This window comes from Haliaeetus albicilla, chromosome 10 (genome assembly GCF_947461875.1).
Source record: "Haliaeetus albicilla chromosome 10, bHalAlb1.1, whole genome shotgun sequence".
Lineage (NCBI taxonomy): Eukaryota > Metazoa > Chordata > Aves > Accipitriformes > Accipitridae > Haliaeetus > Haliaeetus albicilla.
This window is the reverse complement of record NC_091492.1, coordinates 23,715,157-23,740,187: the sequence shown is the minus strand read 5'-3', so window position 1 is coordinate 23,740,187 and position 25,031 is coordinate 23,715,157. Positions and strand designations below refer to the sequence as shown.

General features: G+C 49.7%; 1 protein-coding gene across 3 annotated transcripts in view; it reads left to right on the top strand.

The window, feature by feature from the left end:
- Positions 1–25,031, top strand: part of CSNK2A2 (casein kinase 2 alpha 2) — a 28,269-nt gene that overhangs the window by 920 nt on the left and 2,318 nt on the right. Inside the window, exons 3-11 of one of the 3 annotated variants that reach the window (XM_069794002.1) lie at positions 10,703–10,804; positions 11,648–11,698; positions 17,952–18,011; positions 20,203–20,286; positions 21,436–21,546; positions 21,757–21,858; positions 22,187–22,287; positions 22,974–23,122; positions 23,325–23,418. In XM_069794002.1, coding sequence (XP_069650103.1) covers positions 10,703–10,804; positions 11,648–11,698; positions 17,952–18,011; positions 20,203–20,286; positions 21,436–21,546; positions 21,757–21,858; positions 22,187–22,287; positions 22,974–23,122; positions 23,325–23,401 — 837 coding nt within the window. In that variant the 3' untranslated portion in view covers positions 23,402–23,418. Of the gene's footprint in view, positions 1–10,702; positions 10,805–11,647; positions 11,699–17,951; positions 18,012–20,202; positions 20,287–21,435; positions 21,547–21,756; positions 21,859–22,186; positions 22,288–22,973; positions 23,123–23,324; positions 24,849–25,031 lie in introns of those variants that run through there. The other 2 variants (XM_069794001.1, XM_069794003.1) reach the window with 2 other exon arrangements.

Below are 25,031 nucleotides of genomic sequence, written 5' to 3'. Positions count from 1 at the left end.
TGCCTGTCTAAAACAGCCCAGGGACTGCCATTTTAACAGAAATGTGAAGCCTGGAGGGGGGAATCCTTCTGTTAACCTCTAGACAGCTGGCACGTGGCCTTTTCAGGGCCAGGCTGCGGGATGCTCAGCAGTCAAAAAAGCAGACAAAATTTTATATTCAGTCCTTTAGAGGATCTTGCACGGAAAGGAACTTCGCCACAGGCAGGCCAAAACCACCATGGAAACTCGAGGAGACTGAAATAGGCCGTCTGAAATTTGGCAGTGTCTGTGTCCTGTATTCTGGTGTGTTGGCCCTAGTGGAGTCGGGCTGTGGGGACCTTCGTGCGGCCGTAACAGGTTGTAGTTTGAGATGGCTGAATGCACTGGTTAGTCGCTGCAGGGCACGCCTTACCGTGTTTGGCGCTGAAGCAGTGGGCTCATGGCAAGTTGTAGTAACTGTCCTAGCAGCAATCTGTGTTGGTGATCTGGGGGTGGGCAGGGGTATTAAAAAAACAGAAATGAAAGGTGAGACTTGAGGTGCTTTTGGTTTTGGTGTGGCTGACACTTGTGGCTGTCACTTGTTGGACCAGCAACACTTGTCACTTGTTCCCCAAGAGCATGTGGAAGCCAGTGTCTGACTATGGGTGTTCTAAGAATTTGGGCACATGTTGATCTGCAGCATGCAGGGGGGTCTGAGCTTATGTGCCCTTGCAGCCACTAAGACTAGCAGCTACCTAGGACACGTGTCTCTCTGCAGGGCTGTAGCCTTAAGGCTTTTGCTAGATCCGCTCCTGTAGTGTGGCTAGCTGTCTCATTTTGTCTCTGCTGATATCCCCACTCTCTCACTGTGCCAGCTTCCTTGGGATCTTCCTTGGATTCCCAGGGAACTTGTCACCGTTTGCCTGGCCACTGCTCCTAGGCAAGGTGTGATCTCCTGTCTGCCTCTGGGAGGTGGTATGCACACCCCTGCTTTGGCTGTGGTCAACATGGTGGCCAGGTGAGCCGTTTGGGAGAGTCCCTGTGGCTGAGCCCGACGTCAGGGCAGAACGGTGAGGCTCACATGCCCTCAGCGAGCTGAGTTCCTCTGGTGTGCTGTTTGGGCCTTCCCCTCCTTTGGATGCTTTATGTGGTTTTGGTTTTTGGTTCTTCTTTAAGTAGGGGCAGGCAGGAATTTCTCCTATGAGAGAGTAGTCAAAGGTAGCCAGTGCAGAGCTGGGTTTTACGGCAAGATGGCTTGTGGCTAGGCTGGGGAAACTGCACTTCTGCACGCTGTTCTGGAGCCCATGATGGTCTCTTCAGGACTGCTGTGGTTTGTTGAGATCCTAGATCTTGTCCCACATAGAAAGGCACCACGAGGCTGAGAAGAGACTGCAGGGAAAGTCATCAGAAATCTTCCTCCTTGCCTCTTCCCAGCCTAAGGAACCTCCCCTGGAGCAATGCTCCTCTCACTGTGGCAGCGGAACTCTGTCATGTCTAGGGAGCCTGTCAGCATTGGACTGTGAATCAGCTGGCAAGAGTCATCTGAGGGCAGCTGGGTGCTCCTTCTCCTTAGGGCCTGAATCTGTTGCCTTAATGTCCTGTGAGCAGGGGACTGGATTGTCCCGGTTCCCTTGGCACCCCCCACTTGCATTAACATGCAGACAGCATTCCTGCGAGTGAGCAAGGAAAAGCAGAAAGTCCAGATAAATAAAGATGAACTTACTTCTCAGTGGAAAGTGTGTCAGTGAAAAGTGAGTTTCAGAGCACCATGTTGTGTGCATTATGAAAACCTGTGAAGTGTGGCAATAACATCACTCTGATCTGTGGAAAGTGCCTCTGGTTTCCTGTAGCTAGACTCAAACTTAATTGCGAATGTAATTACATGTATCTACAGTGGAACCTTAGCAAAGAAGCTGGGTCTCTTTTTACCTCCTAATTCAGGCTGGATCCTGTGAGGTGGGAAATGCAACCAAAAGTCTTCAGGTTTTTGTGTGGCTGTAGGGGTGGGACAAAGGGGAAGACTGTTGCTGGGTGCTGGATGCGGCTGTTTACTACAGTTGCTCCTTTCTCGTTAAGGTTTTTTGAGAAGACAATTTATATTATGTGTTAGACCGATTTTTAGCAAGAGTAACTGTTTTAATATCTGTGCTTCATGGGAGGTGACTGGTGTCTCTTCCCAGCCTTGTTGTTTGAAGCAGTTTATCCTTACTGAGCTCAAGTTAACATGTAGCAAGCACTTCCCCTGCCTTTTTTTTCTCCCCTTCTTTGGTGTTGTGCTACCTGAACATCTTGTACCCTCCTCCAGAGAGGTCAGGAAATTTTATCACCCTTTTTCTGATGCAGAACTGAGCCACAGAGATTTCCTGTGTGACTTTGGGCAAGTCCCTTAGCCTCAACAAAGCTGAGACTAGAGCATAGGTCCTAGTCTAGTGCTGCACGAAGGAGATAATTAACTGCTCTTTCTCTTCTGGCAGCCACTTGCCTTGTTTGTTTAAGTGCCCTATGAAGACTTTAGCATTGGACAAGACCAGGGAGCTAATGGCTCTGATTGGTATCACAGTGCCCCAGGCCTTTGGGGCTTGCATAAAGCAAGATGCCCCATAGGGAAATGGCCAGGGAAGGTCAGGACCCAGCATTGCCTTTCTGTTCTGCTACCCTGAGTGCAGGACCAGGCATAATCCTGCAGGAAAATGGTATGTGCTCATGCCACTAGTTGTGGTCATAACATGTGTCAGCAAAGGAGCAGAATTAAGATCATGCAGATGACTATAATGTTACCATTTCCTGGATCAAGTTCCTTTCTTTGCAAATGTAATACTCTTAATGTCACTTTTTCCAGAATTCTGCAGCTCTTTTTAAAAAAAGGCAAATGAAGCAAGCAGGTTCCTTCTCACTCCACTGCAGCAAGACATCACGATGTGCCATGTAGGACAGTGTGTGCAAAGCGGCGAGGTAGAAGCCCTGGTTTGCCACACAGAAACCCCCTGCTAAGCATCCTCTGAAAGCTTTTATCTTGAGAAGCGAGGCAGAGGGCAACTCCCCACCTTTTCAACCTGCTCAGGGAGCAAAGATTCACCAAAAAGAGCCATGGGGCTGAAGTGATCTTGGCAGGTAGCGGAGGACTCTGCATTGTACTGACTTTTCTACCCCTCATGGGTAGTAGGGCATGGAGTTAGCCATCAGCTGTGTTCCTCCAGTCCCTAGCTGATGTGGAAGGCTCTTGTGGGCTTTTTGATCTGGCTGGCCTTGGTACAGCTGTGGGCATGCTTCCCGCATGCTTAGCGGAGGGCCAAATCAGGAAGAGGGAATGGGTGCATGTGTCCTGTACGTGCTTTTGTGTCTTACTTAAATTTGATGCTAAGGTTTGACTCCTGGGATGAGGTCTGACATTCCTCGGCACTTACAAAGGAAATTCAAGACATCTTTGTTTCCAGTGAGTCATGTATTGTCTACATCCAATGCTGGTATCTAAAGCACAGCTCTGCTGTTTCATATCTAACCACATACATGTAGATTTTTGGTGGACCGTTGAGGTCAGTCTGCAATCTTTGTGCTGTCTCTTTGAAGAACTTTTCTTTCTTCTTTCTGCTAATGCAGCTCCAAAGTGTCTGCCAGTCTCTTCGTGTGCCTTAAAAGTGAATCCTTCATTCTGAGGTAACAGTGTTCCTGGGGGGTGTGAACAGCATTGCAAGTTGCCACTCTAAAAGCCAAAGATAAACTTTCCACATTGCTTGTAACTTTTGTGGGTGATTCTGTGTGGTGAGAATGCTGCTGTTAAAGTTACCTACAGTTATGGCTGTTGGAGAGCTTCAGCTGTACCACACTGTCCTTCATAGCCCATTCCCTTATACTGATTACCACCATCTTGAGTGCCCACTCAAGGCAGAGATTCCAGCATCCATATTGTTAGCTCTGTGCAGGAGTCCTCCTGCTTTCCTGATGTGCTTGTCTATGTACACTCTACTTGCCTGCGAAGCATTAAACCCATCACAGTTTTGAGACAGTTTTGTCTCCTGGTATGGTTGCTATCTGCATGGACACAACACTCGCGGAGGTTAGGGGAAGAATGCAATTACGAGGAGAGGGACCAGTGAAACGGAGGTTCTGCAGCAGTGATGAAATAGCCCCTTTCTCCTTTGGTGGCTTTTGTCCCTCTGTGCTGAGTCTGTGAACTAGAACTTTCAACCATGTACGTGGTTTCACAAGTGCATTCTTGTTTGTTTGGCTTTGTTTTTCCCCTGTTCCCCCTTTTGGGCTATGTGAACCCTCCAGAGCTGCTGCTCATACCACGCACTGCTGCAAGGTCCTTCCAGTGTTGAACTCAAATTATCGCTTTAGTAGCTAGAGAACCATTTGGGGGAGGCAGCCCTGTGGCTCTAGTAAATTTTCCTCTGTCCCTAAAAGCTTTAGAGCCCACATATATCAGCATGTTCTAGATGGGGGCTGAAATGACTCCCATGCTGGTGTACAGAAGGGATTGCAGAGGGAAATAGGATTGGATGATGTTGGTCCCTCAGGCTGGAGCTTTTGACTGCATCAGTGACCTTCTACCAAAGGCGTTCAATGCCTGCTCCTGGTAGCTATCTGTGTCTCTTGCTTCTCCTGTGTTTGCATGCACTGAATCAGCTCTCCCTGGCCCACTTCCTCCTCTGGCAGTCTTGAAATGAGCCCTTTTGCAAGAGAGCCGGGTACACAGCTCTTTTAAACACCAGTTGCCCACATTGAGCTTGGCACAGTTGGCTGCTGGAGTCCAGCCTTGTTTGGAGCTGAGACCAACTGAGATGGTACCGCGTGTCTCGCAGAGGCCTGGAGATGCAGCTGATAACTCTCGCGGTGGTGTTCTAGCACTAAGGAATTTGTGAGCAGCGAAACTGCGGCTGCTGTGAGAAGGAGGGCGAGTTACAGCACTGTGTCTGTTCGCAGCAGCCTAGGCCAGAGCCTGAATGAATGATTCTCATACCTTGTAATGGTCGTGGTGGGGATCGGGCCTTGGTCCTTGTGCGTCTCTCTTTTAGTTGACTGCAGAAGTCTTGATGCGTCAGGGACAGTCCTGAAGCCCCAGGAGGGCTGTTTCAGGATGTGCTATGGGGGAGGAAAGGCATTCTGAAGGAAAGAATGGCACTGCCCTCAAAACATGTGCTGGTATATTCTAGCAAACTTAAATAAAAAAGCAAAAGTGCTTTAGTAGTGTCAGGGCAGGTTTTTTTCCCGTCTTTTCTAAAACTCAAGAGCAGCTCAGGAAAGTTTGAATTCCCATAATGGGAGTTGTAAGATGCAAACAACTGACAGAATATTAACACAAGTGGGCTCCTTGATTTTGTAGCTCTTTTGAATATGATTATTTGGTTTCCCAGCTGATGTCTGGCAAAGTAAGCACTGCTGCTCTGAAGCCAATTTTCCTGTTGAGCAATTGGCGTCAGGCTTTATAGGCCGATTATTGTGATCCTTTTGATAATACTTGCTAGGACGAATGAGCTTCTAGTGCCAGCTTTTAAATGTTTAAAGCCTGTCACAAGGATGCTGCTCGAGCCTTTTGCTGGTCGTTGTGTGTTGAGATTTCCCTGCTTGTTCACTGGAAGCATCATGGTGTTCCCAGGCTATTCAGGTTTGGTGAGCAAAAAATGGATCTTTTTCTTTACAGGGTGGTGTAATAAGTGACTTTAGTTTCTCACAGATTTGTATCTTTTGACTGCTAAACCTTCTCCCCTGCTGTGCTAACCCCAGTCCTTTTTCAGAGCACCTGCTGGGCAAAACCCAGTGCCTCCTGTGACTCCATCAGAGCAGCATGTGTGCTCCTCAACTGGCAGTGTGTGTGTGCTGCCTGCTTTTGGCTAATGTAAAATGATTTTTATGCTTTGGATTTAACTTGTATTTCACAGGCCTTCCTGGTCACTACTTTTCTTTCTCAGTGTGGAAACGTGCAGAGAACTTTGGATAACAAATTTATTTTCTCTCTGCTTGAATTCAAGCAACGGGTCCCCAGATTGTTGGGGAAGGCTGGAACTGAAGCATCTGACGGAAGAGTGTACTCCCTTTGCTTCAGAAACCAAGCAAAAAAGATGATTAACCAGGCAGCCATTTATTCATTCAAGACAGGAAGCGATCGTTGCAGCCTTGTATTTAAAGGTTTATTTTAGCAAACAATGTTAATTCTCCCAGCTGGTGTTTGCTGCAGCTGGACTCCTTCCCTGCTTACAAGTTTACATGATCTCATGGAAAATGACCCAGGATCTGATCTCTCAGTCACAGAGAGGTGTTTTCTTCTGCACCTACCTGACTGCAGAGCAACTACTTACCCCATGCCATTTGTCACCTCTGCAGAAGGATGGCATCGGATGATGCTCCCCAGTCTTTGGGCAAAGACAGTTGGGATAGCGCTGACCACTGTCACTGTCTCTTCTGCCTGACTTTCAAGTGGACTGAAGCACCCTCATGGGATCCTTTTGGCTGGTAGGGTAGGAAACCTGCAGCAAAGGGTGGCTGGCTGAGGACAGTTGGAGTGAGAGCTGCCGGGTCCAGCAGAGAGCATCTTCCTGTGGCTGGAGGCCACCTTGTCCCTCTGCTCTGGGCGCTCAGCGTAGTGGGCAGCCGTGAGCTGCATGTTTTGTCTCCACCATCTACAGTCACCTCACTTCCAGTTTGCCTGAAGAAGGAAGCAATTTTCTGGGAAACTGGAAGACTGGCTTGTGCCAGACAGTCATGTTGTTCTAAGGGTACTGCTGCAGTTGAAGTAATTAAACCCCTCCCAGTGTAGACACGGTTAAACTGAGACATGTCTTTTAGCCTGGTTTCCTATGGAAACGAGCCTTATGCAATCCTGTTGTCTGTCAGCCTTTCTCCCCCCTCCTCCCCCCCAGTAGTTTGCACTGGTAGGCCAATTTCAACCAAATGCGACAGAAGTCTCCGAGCTGTCAAGTTTCTACAGATTTCATGGAAATAGGTGTTTGCATAGAGCAGAGGGACTCTGTCAGACCCTGCCTCGGAGGGAAAGGCTGCAGCGAGGGTTTGACTCATACTGGTCACTGGAGACTCCCAGGATGGAGGAAAGCTTTAAAATGCCTCTGCTGTGCGAACAGATGGAGTTGGAGTCTGCACCTGTATGAAACGTTGCCTTGCAAACACAAGCAGATCAAACTCAGGAGCAGTTAATTTTGTTTAGGTGCCTGCTCCATTCCTCTGCTGGAAATCCCCCTCCATGAGCAGGAGGACTGAGCTGTGTAGGAAACACAACCTGAAATGCCACTGTTCATAGCCTGGTTTAATAAAATAGCCTTAAATGAGTACTGTTAAAATACTCTGGCTGCAAGGGCTAGTGGTTTAGAAGCTATCCCTGCTGGGAGGGGCAGATGGTTGGAGGCCATAATAGTTTCAGTTAGTTCACATTTAATCCATGTGTGTTTGGAGTCAACATCCTTGGAGAGACAGATCGGGTGACTGAGAGACAGTTGTAGCAACCCAGACTTAATCCTGGTGCTTGGAGGGTATGCTGCTGATTGCCTGTGCTTTCAGCAGTACTGGGGTCTGGTGCTTTCAGCAGGAGGGAAGTCAGCAGAGTTTCTGTGGTTGTGAATGGTTAGCTCCAGTGCAGTACTAGCTGTGTGCTGGAGTGGTTTGCACCAAGGTGTTTGATTTGCTAGATGCAAGAGCTTGGGCTTGGAATCAGTTACTGGGCAAAAACTTAGCCCCAGTGATGTGCTTTTGGGTAGTAGACAGTATTTGCAGTTGTGGCTGGAGCAATGGCATGGGACAGTGTGTGGGTAGGAGGTGGTATGTGGCTGGATAGGCTGCTAGGGTGGAGGCCAGCAGATGCCACTGTTTTCTCCTGCAAATCTGAAATGGGGAAATCCTTGTTCCCCTGCATTGCTCTCTGAGGAAACTTCCAGGCAATAGCTTTTCCTCTAAGATGGCATTACTTCAGCCTGTGGCATTTCTCCCTGCCTCATCCCTGTTTACCTAGTGGTGGAAAACCCTGTCCTGACCACTGGCTGCAGGCGGGGAGAGTGCTCTGACGATGCACTGCTTATGACCCTGCAATGAGCAGGGCTTCCCATACCCCCTCCCTGCCCAGAGGCTTGTGGGGCGCTCGTGCCAGCTCACAGCCGGCGTGGAGGTAGTGCAGCCATGTGTGGACAGCCTGGCCTGAGCTCTGCACTACTGCAGCTTAGCAGGAAAACGTGCAAACAGCGAGCAGCTTGTAACTCTCCCTCTTGCTGACACGGTGTTCATTGGAGTGTCTTCCCTCAGTGATGTTGGAGAAGCTGCTGTTGCCAATTATCTGCAGGCATTTCATTAAAAAAAGACCAACTTTCTTCTCTTCTTTTTTCCAAAAGTCGCTGATTCTGTCTGCTCCTGTCTTTTAATGTGTGTTGTGGGCAGGGGTAGATTTCTGGTGGAGATCATGCAGGGCATTGTTTTCCCATCCTGAAAAAGGTGGAAACCTGTGGAAGTGACCAGAAGACAACAACTTCTGCCCCAGTGGAAGTGGTGACTGCTATGGAAGGAGAAATGGAAATGTTGGAGGGATATCCTCCACTACCTAGCTGATGCAAAAGGCCCTTGAAACTACAGTACAAAGGAAAAGGTATTTCAAAGTGGGCTTTGGGTCCTCTTGGCTGTGTTCAGGCACTGTTTCAGCTCCCGATCAGGTGCAAGTGTCACAGCAGAGAGGCTGTGATGCATATCTATCAGTAGCCAGGCCGTTCAGCAAGCACTTCAGGATGGCCGTGGCTCAGCTCCCTTTTTGAAGTTCCTTGGAAAACAGCTTGTGTGGGCATCTGTCTTGCTAGATGATCAGAGTAACCGAATTACATCCTCTAATTCCATCTTGGCCTTCTGGTAAGATCAGTGCCTGTGGGCGACACAAAGGTGGTGTCTGTCCCCATGCTGACATAAGTGAAATTAGTCCCTAATGAACCATATTCCTCTCAGGTTCAGAAACGTAGCCCTCACTTCTGCTGGTTTCTGTCACCCTGCTCTGGCTGCTTCTCCCTGTCTGTCTGACCTCCCACTGGCTCCAGCCATGGCTGGGTACTGCCCAGGGGCTGTTGGTCGCCCCTCCCCAGCAAACCCTGCCCCGTGTAGCTCCAGCTCTGGCTGACGGCTGCAGTGGCCTTGCTGCCGTTTTCCACAGTGGCTTTATGAGGTGCTGACGCTTCCTTTGCTGGCATCGGTGTTATTTTTGGCACTTTGCTTCGGGCTGAGATTCTCATCTTTTGGCTTGAAAGTCTAGCCTCCTGCCTTTTAACTTGGAAAAGAAGGGCAGGATTAAAATCTGAAGGTTTCAGCCACCTGAAAAGCCTAGAAAGACAGCATATTTTATCACTTATATAAATGCCATATTTTCCCAGTATATAAAAAGCTTCTGTTCCTTCTCCCGTCTCCTGGTACATTCCTTTGAGGGGTCTGAAACCAGTGATTGCCTTGGATTCGCCTGTAACAGGAGTACGAGTTGCTCCATTGGCACTCTGCAGCCATCATTGAAGTGGGAGGCTGTGGCAGAGGCGAGGCGGTGAGCACGAGCTGTTCGAGCTCCTGTGGCTCTTTGTCCTTCACGCAGACGTCTAATAACACGTGTTGTGTTGGTAAGGTGCCTCATACCTCTTTGCCATTCACCGTTATTCCCGTCCTCACACACCAGACTCCGTGCTGGATGGCAAATGTTTTAGAAAGCTAAATGTCTGGAGAGGAGTGTTTTCATCAGCAAACCTCAGAGGTAGGGCACAGGCTTTACCAGTCTCTGCAGGATGTCTCTGCAGCTCTCTGCAATGGTACCAGTGGTGCAAGGAGGGGCTGTTCCAGCTCTGCAATGAAGGGCCATTAGACCGGTGACTTGCAAACGGTGATGCCCACACTGGTCGCTAGCCAAGGCTCATTAAAAAAGTCTCCCCTCTAAGCTGCCTTTCCTTTCAGGCAGGCACAGAGCTGGAGTTGTCCTGAGTGTGGATGAGTTAAAGAAACAATCATTCCTTTGCATTGAAGTGGACCGCTGGATCAGCAGAGTGTAAAAGCTAACGCAAACTCCAAGCCCCTGCCTTGGGAGCAGCTGGTTTTTGTCACTCTCTGCAGGGTGATGTCCAGAGAAAAGCTTACTCTGCAAAGGCAGTTCCTGGGACTCTGCAGATTCGAGGAAGAGTCAAAAACTGTTTAAAATGTCTGTAGGCTTTAAAAATAATCATGGTATATGGATGCGATGGCATGCTGTGCAGTTGGGTCTATGCTCTTAGGGTGGTCGCGAAAGACGTGCACAGTTAGGCGTAGCAGTGTCTGAGCTTACTAGAAATCTTGGTGTTGGATACTCTAAGGTCATTGTTTCATTGGATTAAAGGACTCATTGGGAAATGGGTTGGCATTAAGGAGTGAAAAACTGGTTTGTAGTGGTAACCAAAAGCTGAGGTGCGAGGTCCACCATGCTTGTCCTGTGTCTCTAAATGCATAACAGAGAATGAGTGTGCTGAGATTTCCACATAGCAGTCCAAGGCACTTTTAACTACAGTTACTGGAGTCACAATTATGTTTGTCTCGAGTGGTTTGACTTTCACCTCATGAGTGGAAAGCTTTCACTGATGAGAGGGAAATCCTAGTTCAAGCAAGGTGTCTGTCTCCTCTTTGAAGCTAAAAATGTTCCCTCGTGAGGGTGGGAGCAGAGAGAGGAAGAGAGGTGATGTGATCCAGTCAAAATTGGTGGCAGAAATCAGTGTTAATTTCTGAAAGGACTCTCACTTCTAATTTCTTTTGTCTATTTAAGCCAGTGAAGAAAAAGAAGATAAAACGCGAGGTTAAGATTCTGGAGAATCTACGTGGTGGCACCAACATCATTAATCTGATTGACACTGTCAAGGATCCAGTGGTAGGTGCCTGTGTGGCGTGGTGTGTGTGGTGGGCTTGCCTCCCCGCTGACTGCAGGCACAGGGCAGGCAATACCACGTGACTCCTGCTCTCAGCTTGGGTTAGGTGCCCATGCCTTCGTGCCAGCCAGGGGCAAGCGGTGTCCAGCTCATTACAGTCTCCTGAGGTGGGTTGGTTTGGATGAGCTCATGTTCCTCTCCATGTTCCCCAGACACTTTTAAACTCCTTCTGTGAGCTTCCTGTGGCTGATGGGGGAGAAGTTTTGTAGCCCTACAAATTTTCTATAAGAAAGCAGAGCCTGTAGCCTTTCAGCTTCTGTCTGGCATCTGGAACATAAGTATCTGCCAGGGCAAATGGATATTAAGCACTCTTCATCCTTCTGGTTGCTGTCCTGCCCAGTGACCAGAGGTCACATCCTTTGCATTGCCACAGTTCCCGGGAAGTTTTCTCTGACTAGCACCTGGCTGAGGTCTGTGACTCCCAGCCTGCTGGCAGCCACGGAGAAGAAATGATGCTGCTGTAGTGTTGGCAGTTCTGGCTGATCTTCCTCCTGCGATGGGCTGTGAGGCCTTAGCCCCTGGTGACACCTTTTGCCTTGCCCTCTGCTCCATCGCATGGGGAGGAGCAGCGTTGGCCAAAATGCTGTGTTGGTGCTTGCTGCATGGGGTATAAGTGGAGCTTGCCTCTGCCTGCTGCAGGAGCAGGGCTCTGTTTCTCTTGCTGTCCTGCTCTTGCCCTGCTCTCTGCAGTGAGGCTTGGGCAGGAAGCAAAAGCTTTCTTGGGTCTCTTGGAGCAAAGAAAGGTCAAGAGCGTGTTTTAAACTGTGACTCTCTCTCTCTTGCAGTCAAAGACCCCTGCTCTGGTGTTTGAATACATCAATAACACAGATTTTAAGGTGAGTCTGCCTGAGTGTAGAGGGGGGAGGCTTCCCATTTCTGTTAAGAGTGCTGTGATCTTGGGTTGTCAGATACTCCTCGAGAGCTATGGGGGGAGTTTGGAGTTTTAACCTATGTCAGCTTCACCTTCCTTTCCCCATGTAAATCACAAATCTGTAAATGGGCTCTAGACAAGAAGGAAGAAAAAGCGTGTGTGCTGAATCTCCTCCCAACTTTGAGGAGTAAGTTCAACAGGTTAGATATTCTTATTCCCCTCTCAATTTAGTAATTACTGCAGTGCTATATATTCAGCCCAAGTTAATCCCTGTGCTGTGATGCTCTATTAACAGCAGTGAAGTTGATGGAGCAGGTGACACCAATTTGTGCTGGAATCCTTCAGACCTGGGGACTGTGGGGTGGCAGAGGCTGGAGAGCACGTCTCCCACTGCCGGTGGGCCTGGCAGCGGGGGACTGCGCAGTCTTGAATACATCTTAAGAGCTTTTCTGCTTGCCTGAGGCTGCAGCATATTCCCTGGCTCTTCTGATTTCTGGGTTGCTCCAAGTGGCATTACTCCTTCCCAAAATGGGGGTCCTTCTGTCTGAGTGCAGCTACGACTGCCTGTGCTACTGAAATGCTTCTGGCTGGCAGCAGTGAGCTGATACACAAAAGGGATATATAATTAGCAACCACGCCTATTTTAATGGTATCTTTGCTTCCCCCATGTGAATCTTTACCCTAAGTCATTAAGTCAGTGGTGGAGAATTAATTGAGCAGTTGCCATTAGAAAGCCAGCAGTCATCCCCTCCTGCACTGTTCAGAGATCTCTTTTGTTCCATATGATGGGACAGTGCTTTTTTTTCTTCTTGTCTGTGCTGGAGCCTTATGTAGGTATACACTTTGTAGGATGCAGCTTCAGCAGATACACCAAACACCCAGAGAAGGACTCTGGGTTGGTGATGGTGGAAAGGAGGCAGTTTGTCAGCTGGCCCATGGACCATCTCACCTGCAGTCCTGCACGCTGCGAGGCAGCATGCGTTGTTTCTGTCCCTCTGGGATTGGTCTGGCGAGCTGAATCCTGCTAGGTGGGACCCTGTGCATAGCCAGAGCTGCAGCCATGCTGACAGTGGTAGTCTAGCTCTATTTAATCTCATGTAGAGACTTACTGCAGAGGCTAGTATAATAGTAACTTGCAGCAATGTCTGCCCTGACAGCTCTGGGTGGGGAGGCAAGTGTTGCCTCCATCAAGTAAACAGCCATGAGAGGAGTGCTATGTTGTGACCTTTCAGGGATAATTAAAGTAGGCTTGGTTTGTCTGGGATTCATTGACATCAGCTGGGCTGTTCCAGTGCTACATGTATGTTGGGAACATGCCTCTGTGCTGCTTCTGATGATCCAGGGACTCTTCATAAGGCTGATCCTGGAAGTTCTTAACTTTCTATTTAGAGATTTTATTTATTTATTTATTTATTTTTATTTTTAATATATGGCTTGAGATAAAAAAGATTGCTAGGGTAGCAGCACACCTTGCTGAGGATCGCTTTGTGTGTCTCCTAGTCAAAATGTGATTATACCACTCTGTCGTGTCCTTAGAGGAAAAAATTATCATCAAAGATGTCATCCAGTAACTGAAATAAGTTCATGAAGTGGAGCATTAAGTGGTAACTTGAGGCTGGTGGCTGATAGAGACTCTTAACTGAGAAATGCAGAGCCTGGAGTACGTGGTAGGTCAGCTGTCTCAGCCATGCTGAGAGCTGTCGCAGGCGCCATTGCAGCTGGTAAGGCAACATTGGTCTGGCCACAGCAGAAGTAACAGTGCTCAGCTCTGGCTGTTGCATTAGAAAACAACTATGTCAGTTTGCAGCAGATATTTCTAGACTCCTAGGAGAAAGCCTGGCTCCTCAAGGAAGTCCAGATTCACAGCTGTACAAGTCCAAGACAGAAAGTATTGATGCTTTTGATGCTGATGGGTACAAGGCAGGAATAACTTGTCTGGGGAATGCAAGTGTGTCCCCCCAGGGCATGCAGTATGGCTGTTGTGTTCAGAGCTTATTTATAACCTGAATTTCACTAGCTATGTATGGGGTGCATGGGTTATTTGAGCTATACTCCCATGAGCTCTGCTGCCTGTTTGGGTAAGTTCTTGGGGCTGCAGCTAGCTGGCAGATTACAGAGCTGCTGCTACTCACAGGTACCTGTGGATATCCTCTTCTATACAGAGGCTCCCAAGCTGTCTCTTCCCTTGCTCCCTGTCTCTTCCCTTGGCCCTTGCCAAGCAGAAAGCACGCGGAGTAGATAAGACCACTTGTGTTGGAGGTCCTGGCTTGCACTATGCCTCTATACCTGAAGCAGCCAGAGAGCACCCAGTCATTGTCCCATCTGCTCCACAGTCCTGATCTCCCCGGACAGCCAAATTCTGCTGGAGTTAAGTGCCACATGAGCTAATCCTGGTGACAGGGACCTCTTCTCTTTGTTTTGAGGTGGCTGCTGCTGATCTGCCCATCTCTACATTGACTTCTGGATTCAGCAGTACTGATGAGTACCATGCATCTCACTGGCAAATTGCCTTCAGGGTGTGTGAGGGGGTTCCCAGGGTAGCAGGTGGTTGCTGACTGCTTTACAGGATTGTGTTTTTCTCTGTCCTGTTGGCAGTAGTTGCTCACAAGCTTAGGTGTCTCCTCAGTTGCCTCCTGTCTGGCTGTTTCTTTCCTTCAACATTATTATTTTTTGCTTAATGTTAATACTTTCACCCCTTTGCCCATTCAAATGGCAGGACACTATTCATGTCCATGCACCCATTAAAATGGCTGCTGAGTTTCCTCAGCGCTCTGTGCACAGGCAAAAGCTGCAGTTCTGTGGGGCCTAAGCCATGGCTGTGGATGATTCCGGATCAGAAGCGCAAGCTTGTATTCCACACAGTTTGGCTATTTTTAAATGACCGTATAAACAGGAGACTTGAGTGATACCTCCCTAGAGCTGATTACATTTTCTTAAATTACCTGGCTGGGTCCCTTCTGAAAGTGACGGCTGTGTACTCACAGGGATGATGGGTTGGAACTAGACTAAATGCATATTCTGCTGTGTGAGGATGGCTGCTTGTGTACGGGGCTAGTGTTTCTCTTCAGACCTGCTGTATTACTTGTCATCTGTGAGCACTCAAGCTACCCACAGTCATTTGCCTTAAATGATAGCTGCACTGCAGAGCCATGCAGTCAATTGAGTAATCATCAGTGAAATTAAATGTCTTTTGCTAATTGGTTTCAAACTAGAAATGAGACGCCTGTCCTTCAACCACTGTCAACTGTCACATATTTTGTGTAGTCCATGAGTGTACCTGGTACTGTGCCTTTCATTGCCCCAAAGAGGCAAATCCCTCAGGAAAGAAGGGGTCAAAGCCAGGTCTCCAGGAGCAGTGCTGGGTTGGGTTTGCTCTTTCATTCTTAAAACACACTAGCAGGTTGGCAGCTGAAGAAGAGGAGATGGGCAAGGATGGCGACCAATGAAAGATTGCTTCAGGATGTTCAGCCTGTTCAGTTGTGGGGACAGTAGGCTTTTGAGTCAAATCTTCCACTTCGCCCGCACCTCGGTGAATTTTCAGGCCAAGTTGCTGTAAGGGAAGTGTGTGCATGGGTTTTATGCTTGTACATCCAAGGTTAGTTTAAAAAATAGTTGTTGCCCTGCAAAGGCGATGCAGAAATATGAAAGATTCTCCTCCCTTGCATGTCTGCTGAGGCCAGGATGCTTTGGGAACTGTTGCCTTTTCTTTTGCTGCTGCCTGCTCTGCACCCCAAAGCAGCATCTCTCTCCTCTGACAGTTCCTTGCAGCCACCCTGTTGCTTTGCAGATGCTGCTTCCTGCACGTAGCCAGCTGTGTTGCTCACTCAAGGGAGAAGAATAAGCATTTAACTCCTGTCAGCCCCAAGGAGAGGGGAAGCATGTCTCTGCCTCCTCAGGCACTAACATGATTAGTTTACGATTGGTTATGTGATGTGTGCCAAAATATCACTGAAAGCTGGAGAGGGGTAGAGGCTGCCTCGGGGTGAGTTTGGCCTTTCCTTGTGCTCTGTATGGAGAAAGGAGACCAGCCCAGCCTCTAAGGCCTTGTGCGATCCTGAGTGCTGACAAGTAGCTGAGCAGATGTTTGAGCGGGGTCTGAGTGATCCCCACAGTGATGTTTCCAATAGTTTTACTCCAAAGAGCCAGCTGTAACAGCAGAGCATGGGACATATCTGTAAAGGAGGTGTCTGCTTTCCCCTGCTAGGCTGGCCAAAGGGGATTTGGAGCCCGCTATCAAAGCCTTCTTGGGGCAGCTGCTGTGCAGGACCCACTTTCAGTGGAAACCTCTGCTCTGTCCTTCAAAGCCTTCTGTGTTCACTGGCTGCCTGCAAGTGGGGCTGAGTCCCTGCAGGGACTGTTCCCCGCAGCAAGCAGAGCCTGGGTGCTGCTAGCCACACTGTTGGCCTTGGCACAGCGAGAGGGTCAGTGGTGCTGGGTTTCACAGACAGCTCTTCTAGGGAATTCTGTTGAAAGCTGGCTGCCCAACAGTTGCCTCTGCTGAAGGCTATGTGTCGTAGCAGCGACACCATCATGGGCTTGAGAAGAACAGCACTGGTGACCTCCCTTCCATCCCCTTACTGCTTACAGGCAGCGAGAGGCAGAGGAGCCAGGAAATCGGGAAAATGGGGTCTGGCTTTGTTCTGCCACTGCCTCTCCTGCCCTCCTCCTTCCCCAGGTGCGTTGATGTTGCCAGGTGAAGTTGAACAGGGTAGTGATTCCCAGAAAGACATGTTTTAAGCATCTCTGTCCCCACATAGTGTTTGTTACCTAAGCAAACCATTTAAACAAACTCCCAGAAGGGCTCAGCTGTCTTCTGCTGGCCCTGGGTCATGCATCAGAGCCATGCACAACCAAGTCAGGAAATCTATCCCTGCTGTAGCTTGTAGCTATGTCTTTTTTTGCTCCCTGCTCACTTGTCTGCTTCAGTGGGTTGCTCCGAAGCGTTAGGATCATCCCAGCTTATGAGAATACAATGCAGCTTGTCTCCCAGAGGCCGTTAAAGCTCTGCGTCTGTAAGCGACACTTGTATGTTGTCAAATGATTTCCCAGAGCAGTATTAGGGGTGGTGGGGCTGTTTGGAACTGGCCTTAAGTAAGGTAGGATCCTGAGGATCTCAGCATGGGCCTGGAGGGGATCTGGGGCCAGAGCTGCTTTCTTGGAATGTGAATTTCAATCCCTCACTCTGTGATTTTTCCTGAAGCTGCCAAGTGGTGCCTGTGATGGGCAGCTGGCTCTAGTGCTGATGCAATAAGTGATTTGACTGAGCTGTGAGATGATCCTTGTTTGTTAGAAAGGGCAGAGGGGTCTGGTCCTACTGCTGCCCTGTGAATGTCCTTCCTTGCCCTGTCCTGGCGTCTTGCCTAGCTTTCCCGGGACAAGAGCACAGCCCAATGGGGTAGGGATGGCACCGCTGCCAATGACAGATATAGAGCAGAAGGCAAATTTGGGGCCAGTTGTGTCCTGGTGTGGGAGCAGCAGGATGATGAGTTCTCCAGTGATGGTGTGGGTGGCATGGTGCAGGTTAAAGTGCACCCTGGATCTTTGTCACTTCTGCATGAGTAGCTGCAGAAGGATGCAGAGGAGAGAGGGTGTCAGACATGTGCTGGCAACAAGCACTTCACTGAGACTCCAAGCTGTGCTCTCCTTGGCCCCACAAACATTTCTGTGCTGTTGGTTTCCATTAGCCTTTATCCTGGGATAGAGGGGAGCCTCTGTGGCTCTGAGGCTGTGTCTACCCTTTGTGCTTCTCCAACCCCGTGCTCCTTTAGGTTAATGTTTTCCTCTCCCTGCCCCACCTTGAGCACTTGGAAACCTTGCCCAGGTATTCCCACACTGCCTGCTCTGAATGCTGTTGTGAAGTCACCGTGATGACTTTGCATGTGAACAGAGAGTCAAGATCATCTGCCAAGTCCAGCATGCTCTGAAGGGCTTGCTGCCTGTCTCCTGCTGGAAAGAAGTCATGACAGGTCTGAATGATCCCAGTAGCATTTCACAGAAGCTCTTGTGTCCTTTCTAGATTTCCTAGCATGTAGCCCTGGCAGGTCTGAGACCAGGACAGCCCTCAGGAGCAGCAGCATTCGCAGGGGATCTGGAATAAGATCAGTGATTGGAGGCAGGTGGGGTGCAGGAAACAAGACTAATCCAAATCTGGAGTATTTATTTTTGTTTCTCTTTTTTTTTTTTTTTTTTTCCCCCCTCCCTCCCCAAATCTGTTTCAGCAACTGTACCAGATCCTGACAGACTTTGATATTCGGTTTTATATGTATGAGCTGCTGAAGGTGAGTGGTATTGCATATGGCAGTCGAGATGGGGAGACCAGGAATGAGAGAGGCAGTAGTGGGGCTCATGGGGCAGCGCTACTAAGCGGTTACTTCTCTCGTGTTCAATGCAGAATCCATGTCTCATAACCCAGGAAGGTTTGGGAACAGATCTGGTTACCTGGCTTGTTGCTGTAAGGTATTACAGCCAAACTGGGGACCTTTGGTCACCTCCAACGAGTCTCTGATTCTCCGGGGTCTGTTCTTTTCATGAAGCATTTGTGATTGTTAGCAGCCAGGTAGGGCTGTGCTTGGTCTCTCTCTGTCTCTAGCACCATTGGGCTGCTATGAGGAAAATCAACTCCCTCCCAGCCAGACCCAGTACAAACACTGAGAGGCATTTGCAGGGCTGGGGAACTGGGGACTCTTTAGCACGCTAGGGAGAGTGGAAGAGAGGGATTGCCAACTCCAGGCTTTCTTCTGCTGCAGTATTCAAATGCAGCCCCAGAAGGTGACTTCTGCCCACTTGGTCTTAGACCCCTGTCTCTGGGTAGGGGATGTAGGACACTTCAAGAACAAGCTGGCCAGCTTGGTGCCCTGTGCTCACAGAACCCCATGGATGTGGTCTTGGGGAATGAAGCTTCTGCTTATGCTGGTTGTTATATGTTGATATAACACTGGTATTTTCCTTTGAGACCTCCCAGCCAAAGCTTTCCCTGCCCCTCTGACAACAGGCAAGGAGTGCCCTAAATACCTCCTCTTAACTAGCCTAGCTTGCACCTCCCCATGGAAATGCTCATGGAGCCATATGGCAGATCTGTGAGATCTGCTGCGCTCCCTCTCTGGGGTCTCTGGCTGCAGGACACGGGAGGCAGCAGCGCATTAGGGAAAGCTTACAGGTTTTGGCTGATGCCAGGGCTGTTCTATGCTGAACTGCTGGAGCAGCAGCTTGGCTGTGTCAGGTCCTAGCAGGCTCTCGGGACTTCTGGGCTGGCACTTTGCAGGTCCCCTGCCTCTGGAAATGAGTGGGACAGGCTAGGGAAAGTCCTTTGTGCTCCAGGACTTGGTGACTGCAAGAGACTTCCTGAAATAGATCTAGTGGGCTTGAGGGAGGCTTTCTTCTCTGCACCCCCAAGCTTGCTGCACCTGTCTGCAAGGGAAGGACCTTCCTACTGAAAGGTGGAGGGAGCCTGAGGCAGCCCAGGATTAGGGTGGGAGGAGTGAAGAGGTTTAGATGATCCAGCCTTGGGACAAGCAAGACACTAGAACAGCGTCATCCCTGGAAGCAGTTTGTCCAACCTGTTACAGATCTCCTGTACTGGAGATCCCAGGACCATCACTTGCTGTGGCTCCTGTTGGTTGTGAGGCCATGTGTCATTGCAGGGATGTTCCCTGAGGTCTTGCTGTGATGGAAGCTGTTGCCTCCTATGCTTCCTGCTGCGGCAGGGTCCCAAGGGCAGTGTTACTTCCCTGGCACTGATGTTTTGGACATTGAATGACTGCAGGCTGTACCCTCCTTCCGTGCTGCTGGAGATCTCGGAGCATCTGATAGATGTTGATGGATGGATCTCCCTCCCCCTTGGAGATGAGAAAACAACATTCTCACCCTCTTGCTCAAGGGAACAGCTGCGTGGGGGGGCGAGTGGTGCAAGGTCACGGAGCTGGAGAGCTTATGTGTGCTCCTGCCTTCAAGCTTTAAGCAGCATCGTCCTCCCTTGTGTGCTATGACTTGCCTTTTGTAAGTGCAGGTTTGGCTTAAATGAGCAGGGCAGAGGTGACTTTCTAGCTTAAGTGTGTTCTGGGACACAGGGGGAAAGCTGCACTGGAAGGCCATGAAAACTGTGCATGTAAGAATCATCCCCTCCTGGGGAAGAGACTGTGACCTAGGAAGCACAGGGCTACCCAGGTTGGAGCACTGGGCTTGCCACCAGGTGGGACGCCTCTCTGCATCATGTTCTTCAAAGACTGTGCAGGGAACATGGTTCCAGGACCTGTGGCTGCAGTAGAACACGAGATCAATACAGTCTTCTTGCCAGCTTGTCACTTCATCACATGCAGCATAAGAGCTGAAAATGCCAGTTTCTTGTGCCAGGGTTGCAGCACCTCCTCATGAGTGGGGCACTCTTGCTCCTGGCTGAGAACTGTCTGTTATATTGTTAATGCTGTGCCTGTGGTTACAGACATGTCTAATGTATGTGCATGTGTCTGCCAGGCCCTGGATTACTGTCACAGCATGGGGATCATGCACAGGGACGTCAAACCCCACAACGTCATGATAGACCACCAACAGAAAAAGGTACTGTGGCACCAGGGCTTAGAAGCAGGGGTTTTCCAGGGAAACTTGAAACTCCGCCACCTCTGTACCCATATAGTGGGCAGCTGTACTTACCCCTTTAACTTTTCTTTACCGGCTCCCCTCCACTTGTGCCCACATCAGGAGATGGCCAAAGTCCCACTGCGGAGCACTGCAGTGAGAGTCCATGGCTTGGAGGTTGCTCTTCCCACCAGCCAACCATGCTGGGTTTCTTAGCTGAGAGGAGCAGGTCTGGGCCATTAACCTCCACCTGGGGAGGTGTGGCAGTAGGGTGCAAAGGCCCTGGGCAGAGGAAGGGTGGCCTTGTCCAAAATATAGGTGGGTATTTTTTTGCTAGGGAACATAAGCTCCTCCTGTAGTATGGTCTGCTTGTCCCACAGTGCCTTCCTCACTTCTGGGGCATGCTAGTTAGATCACAGGAAACGTTTGTACCAGCTTGCTACCATGGAAATGGACAGCACAGGGAGCTTCTCCACCCCATCGTGATACTTGTACCTCATCAGGTGCTGTGTGTACCTGTCTCCCCAGGGACCTGGGATTTGCAGCAGTGAATTAGTTGCTGGTCCACAGGTCCCTTCCTGTCAATCAGCAGTGGCTGTACGGGCAAGGCAGGGGGAAATCTCTTACTAGACCCGCTGTCCTTCAGTAACATGGCAGGTCATCCATCCCTGCAGCTGCGGAAGAGATGGTCTGCCTTGCAGGATGTGATGGGTCTCTCTCCTACCTAATTTCCTGCTCTCAGCCCCCAGTTAAAATCAACACTGCCTTTGGCCCAGTCCCTCTAAACAGCAGGATAAGACAGCTGGCTTTTGCCTGTTCCCTAGTATGCAATGACTTGTCTGTTGTGGCTGGTTGTGCTGGTAAGGAGCCAGTTGCCCAGCAGTAAGAGTGTGCTTGGACTGAGGAGGCAGAGGAGCTCTCTAAGCTGGGCTTTGCCCCACCAGCTGGTGATAGGGGGAAGGGAAGAGCCTGACCAGAGCACTGCTGAGAGCATCTGCTGTCCTCAGAGTGCCTTCCTGCATGCCAGGCTCCATGCTTGCATCACAGGATTGAGAGGTTTGGCCAACGTGGCTTCACTTAACCGGCTCATACTGAGGCTTCTGACTCTGTGTCTCTTTATCGCATGTTCAGCTGCGGCTCATAGACTGGGGTCTGGCCGAATTCTACCATCCAGCTCAGGAATACAATGTCCGTGTGGCCTCTAGGTACTTCAAAGGACCGGAGCTCCTTGTGGACTACCAAGTAAGAGTCTGCCGCCTCCTTGCTAACCAGTGATACCACTTGTGGTTGCACTTTGGCCACCTTTGGGTTGTCTGGTTTTGCCTGCCAGGACATTGCCTGGGTTGGAAAGAGGCTGGCTGTGATGTGAAAAGGCTGAGATTGCCTGTGCGGTTGGGGAACCCGGTCGTGGTGAGCATGCCTTTTTTGACAGCTTCTCCTTTTTCCCCTCAGATGTATGACTACAGCTTAGACATGTGGAGTTTAGGCTGTATGCTGGCAAGCATGATCTTCCGAAAGGAGCCCTTCTTCCATGGCCAGGACAATTATGACCAAGTAAAGACTTTGCTACCTGGCTTATTTCATGAGATGTTTGTCACCACCTCATCTCTGTGTGTATAATGGGGAGGTTCTGGGGATTGGACCACCAGGCTGGGAGGGTGGTCCAACTTGCTACATGCTTAGTTAAGCCATCTGGGATTATGCTTCACTGCCTTGTGTAGGAGACTTGTTTTCTGCACATGTTGCAAAAACAAGTTTCAAGGGAGATATTCCTTCCACCTGGGATGTTTCCAGAAGGAGACCTCTTAGATTTGGGCAGCTCTGCCTGTGCAGAAGTGTTGGCCTGCTCTTCTGCTGTCTCTCAACATGCCTTTTGTTCCAGCTGGTTCGCATCGCAAAGGTCCTGGGCACAGACGAGCTGTATGGGTATCTCAAGAAGTACCACATAGAACTGGACCCGCACTTCAATGATATCCTGGGCCAGTAAGTGGAGAAGTGAAAAGCTGCCTTTTTTCTTGTAACACAGAGAGGGAGATAAACTGATGTCCATCCCCTTGAAGGACTCTAAGCAAAGGCCTGCTTTGATCTTCTGGGTTGTAATGCTGCTTGCAGGCCTCCTGTCTGGCTGCTCATGTCATCTCAGGAGGTCACTGAAGTGCAGGCTCTTTCCTTTTGCCTCTCCCATGATCCACGAACCATGCCCTGTTCCTTCCTTCTGCTTGTTGACATCCTAGAAGTGCAGATGTAGACACTGGAGTTGAGTGTGGGCTGAGGGGCTCAAAATCTCCCAGCTGAGATTTCTGAAAAGGAAGAGAGGTGGATGGGATAGTGAGGACAGCTTTTGTGAGGCTGGCTGGCAAGCCAGAGCACTTCTGGTCCCAAGGGTGTCACCCTGCCTGCTGCATGCTGTTGTCTAGTCCCTGTAGACAGAAGGGAATGTGCAATATCGTGCCTTTCCCAGGCATAGGACATTCACACAATCGTGTACCTAAAGAAGAGGGTTTTCCTCCTTCAGTAAGTGCTTGCTGAGCAGTAGCTTGTGCAACGAAGAGCTGTAGGCAGTGTCTGTCACAGCCATCTCTTCTCAGAAGTGGATAGTGATTCCTCCAGGACCTCTGGGTACTGCTCTGCTGGTGAGAGCTGGGCAGTGACAGCTGGTCCCTTTGCAGGCATTCCCGGAAGCGCTGGGAGAACTTCATCCACAGTGAGAACAGACACCTGGTCAGTCCTGAAGTCCTAGACCTCCTGGACAAGCTCCTGCGATATGACCATCAACAGAGGCTGACCGCCAAGGAGGCGATGGAGCACCCCTATTTCTGTGAGTCTGTGGAGAAGCTGGGGCCAGCTGGGATGGAGAGGAGTCTTGGGTTACAGGGGCAAATTTCGGCTCCCCATTCTGCAAAAGCTTTAGCAGCTCTCTGGGTTTTGAGGGCAGTTTCTCTAGAAGGGTTTGCCAGGGTGGAGCTTCCACTTCATTAAATGCTGTTTCCACCTTCCTGCCTGATCTGTGTCTCCTGCAGATCCAGTGGTGAAGGAGCAGTCCCAGCCCAGCTCAGAAAATGCTGTGCTCTCCAGTGGCCTGACAACAGCACGATGAAGACTGGAAAACGACGGGTAATTCAAGATGTTTACAAATAAAAGCAAAACCTTCGGTCACACAGTGAAGGGAAAAGAACCAAGGACCCCCCCTCCTTCCCCTCCCCTTTATACTCGGCAGAAATCTAACCTTGGGGGGAGTCATACACCTCAGTTCCTCTCTGGTGGTTGTGGTTAATGTAACTCTAACCCTGTGGTACCAAAGCCCTGGGCAAATGGTCTTGCAAGAGCTAAACATGTAGTGATATCCCCAGGGCTCAACACAACTGATTCTGGTTCACATCTCTATGGATCCTTCTCTTCCTTCTCAGTCCAGCCTTCCCCGCCACACCAGTGGGGACAAATTGGTTGTTCCACCATCAGCCCTTAGCATGCCTCTTTTTAAACATGCCTTTCTGACTTGTAGACTCTGGACGAACCAAATTCAGGCTGGGGGTCAGCAGCTGCAACTCTGTTTTGAGGTCCAAGTCCTACTGCTCACTCTGGGCTTGAATTTGGCCCTTGAATTCCAGTTTCAATTGCAAATGCCGGGGCGGTTGGGGGGAGGGGGGAGGTTCAACAAAAAGCAGCCCGCAAACCCAGCAGCATCTCAGGATTGGTTTGGAGCATCAAAACGAAGGTACTGATCCGAGTTGCTGGGGAGAAGTGAAATTCCCCCCTCCAGCTGTGTTTGACAAAGGCTCGCTCTGAGAAGAAACTCAATAGACCTGCTTTGGAAACTTGTGAATGTGAGGGCTGCTCTTATGGCAGGACAGGGGAGGGACTATCCAGACTTTCCCACCAAGCTCAGGAAAGTCAGTGTTGCAAGACTTCTTGTGATAGGTGTGCAACCACGTACCTCATGACGTGGCTCCCATGAGAATTCGTGCCAGACGCAGACTTGTGCCAGAGCACAGCTCTGGAGCGGTTCAATCCAGCACTGCAGGATGGAGGAGTGGAGAGGAGGCCAGGGAGGAGAGCACAGGGAGGGGGAAGGATCAGCAAACAGCAGTGTGGACTGTCGGGGAGGGGGCTGTGCAGCTACTGATCCAGGACTTGGGATCCCACGCAGTGTTTTAACAAAGTCAGCCAGTTGTTGAATTCTGGGGTGCCGATCCTGTTGTGGGGGGTGGGGGGTTCGTCTTGCGGGTTCTTTCATCAGATCCCTCGATGGCTTTATAGCCCCACAATTCACAGTTGCCTCCTCTACTTGTTCTGTGTGTAACTTCATCAAGTGGTTCTGGTGACACTCAAACCTAGAAGCTGGAGATAGTGTTTTCCCACCAGCACCTAAACACAGAATTTCCTTCTGCGGCATTGTCGAAATAGTTAATTTTTTATAAGGTTGCAATGTTTCTATTTGAAACATCTGTTTACATTCCATATTCCAATAAAGTTCTATTGGCATCGATAGCAGGTCAATCCATTTGTATAATTCACTGAAACCAATAAATATCTATACGTCTGAATGTCTGCCGTCTCAAATCTATGGGATAGCCAGAAAGAGTGAGAGCTGAAGGCATTGTCTCCTTGAGGATGTCAGGTTGGCTCTTCTGGCCCCTCTTGTCTGAGTATTTTGGGATCTCATAGTCTTTGGTTGCAGATCTTTATGCTGTCAGCCCTGAGAGTTTCACTGTGGCAGATTGTCTCTG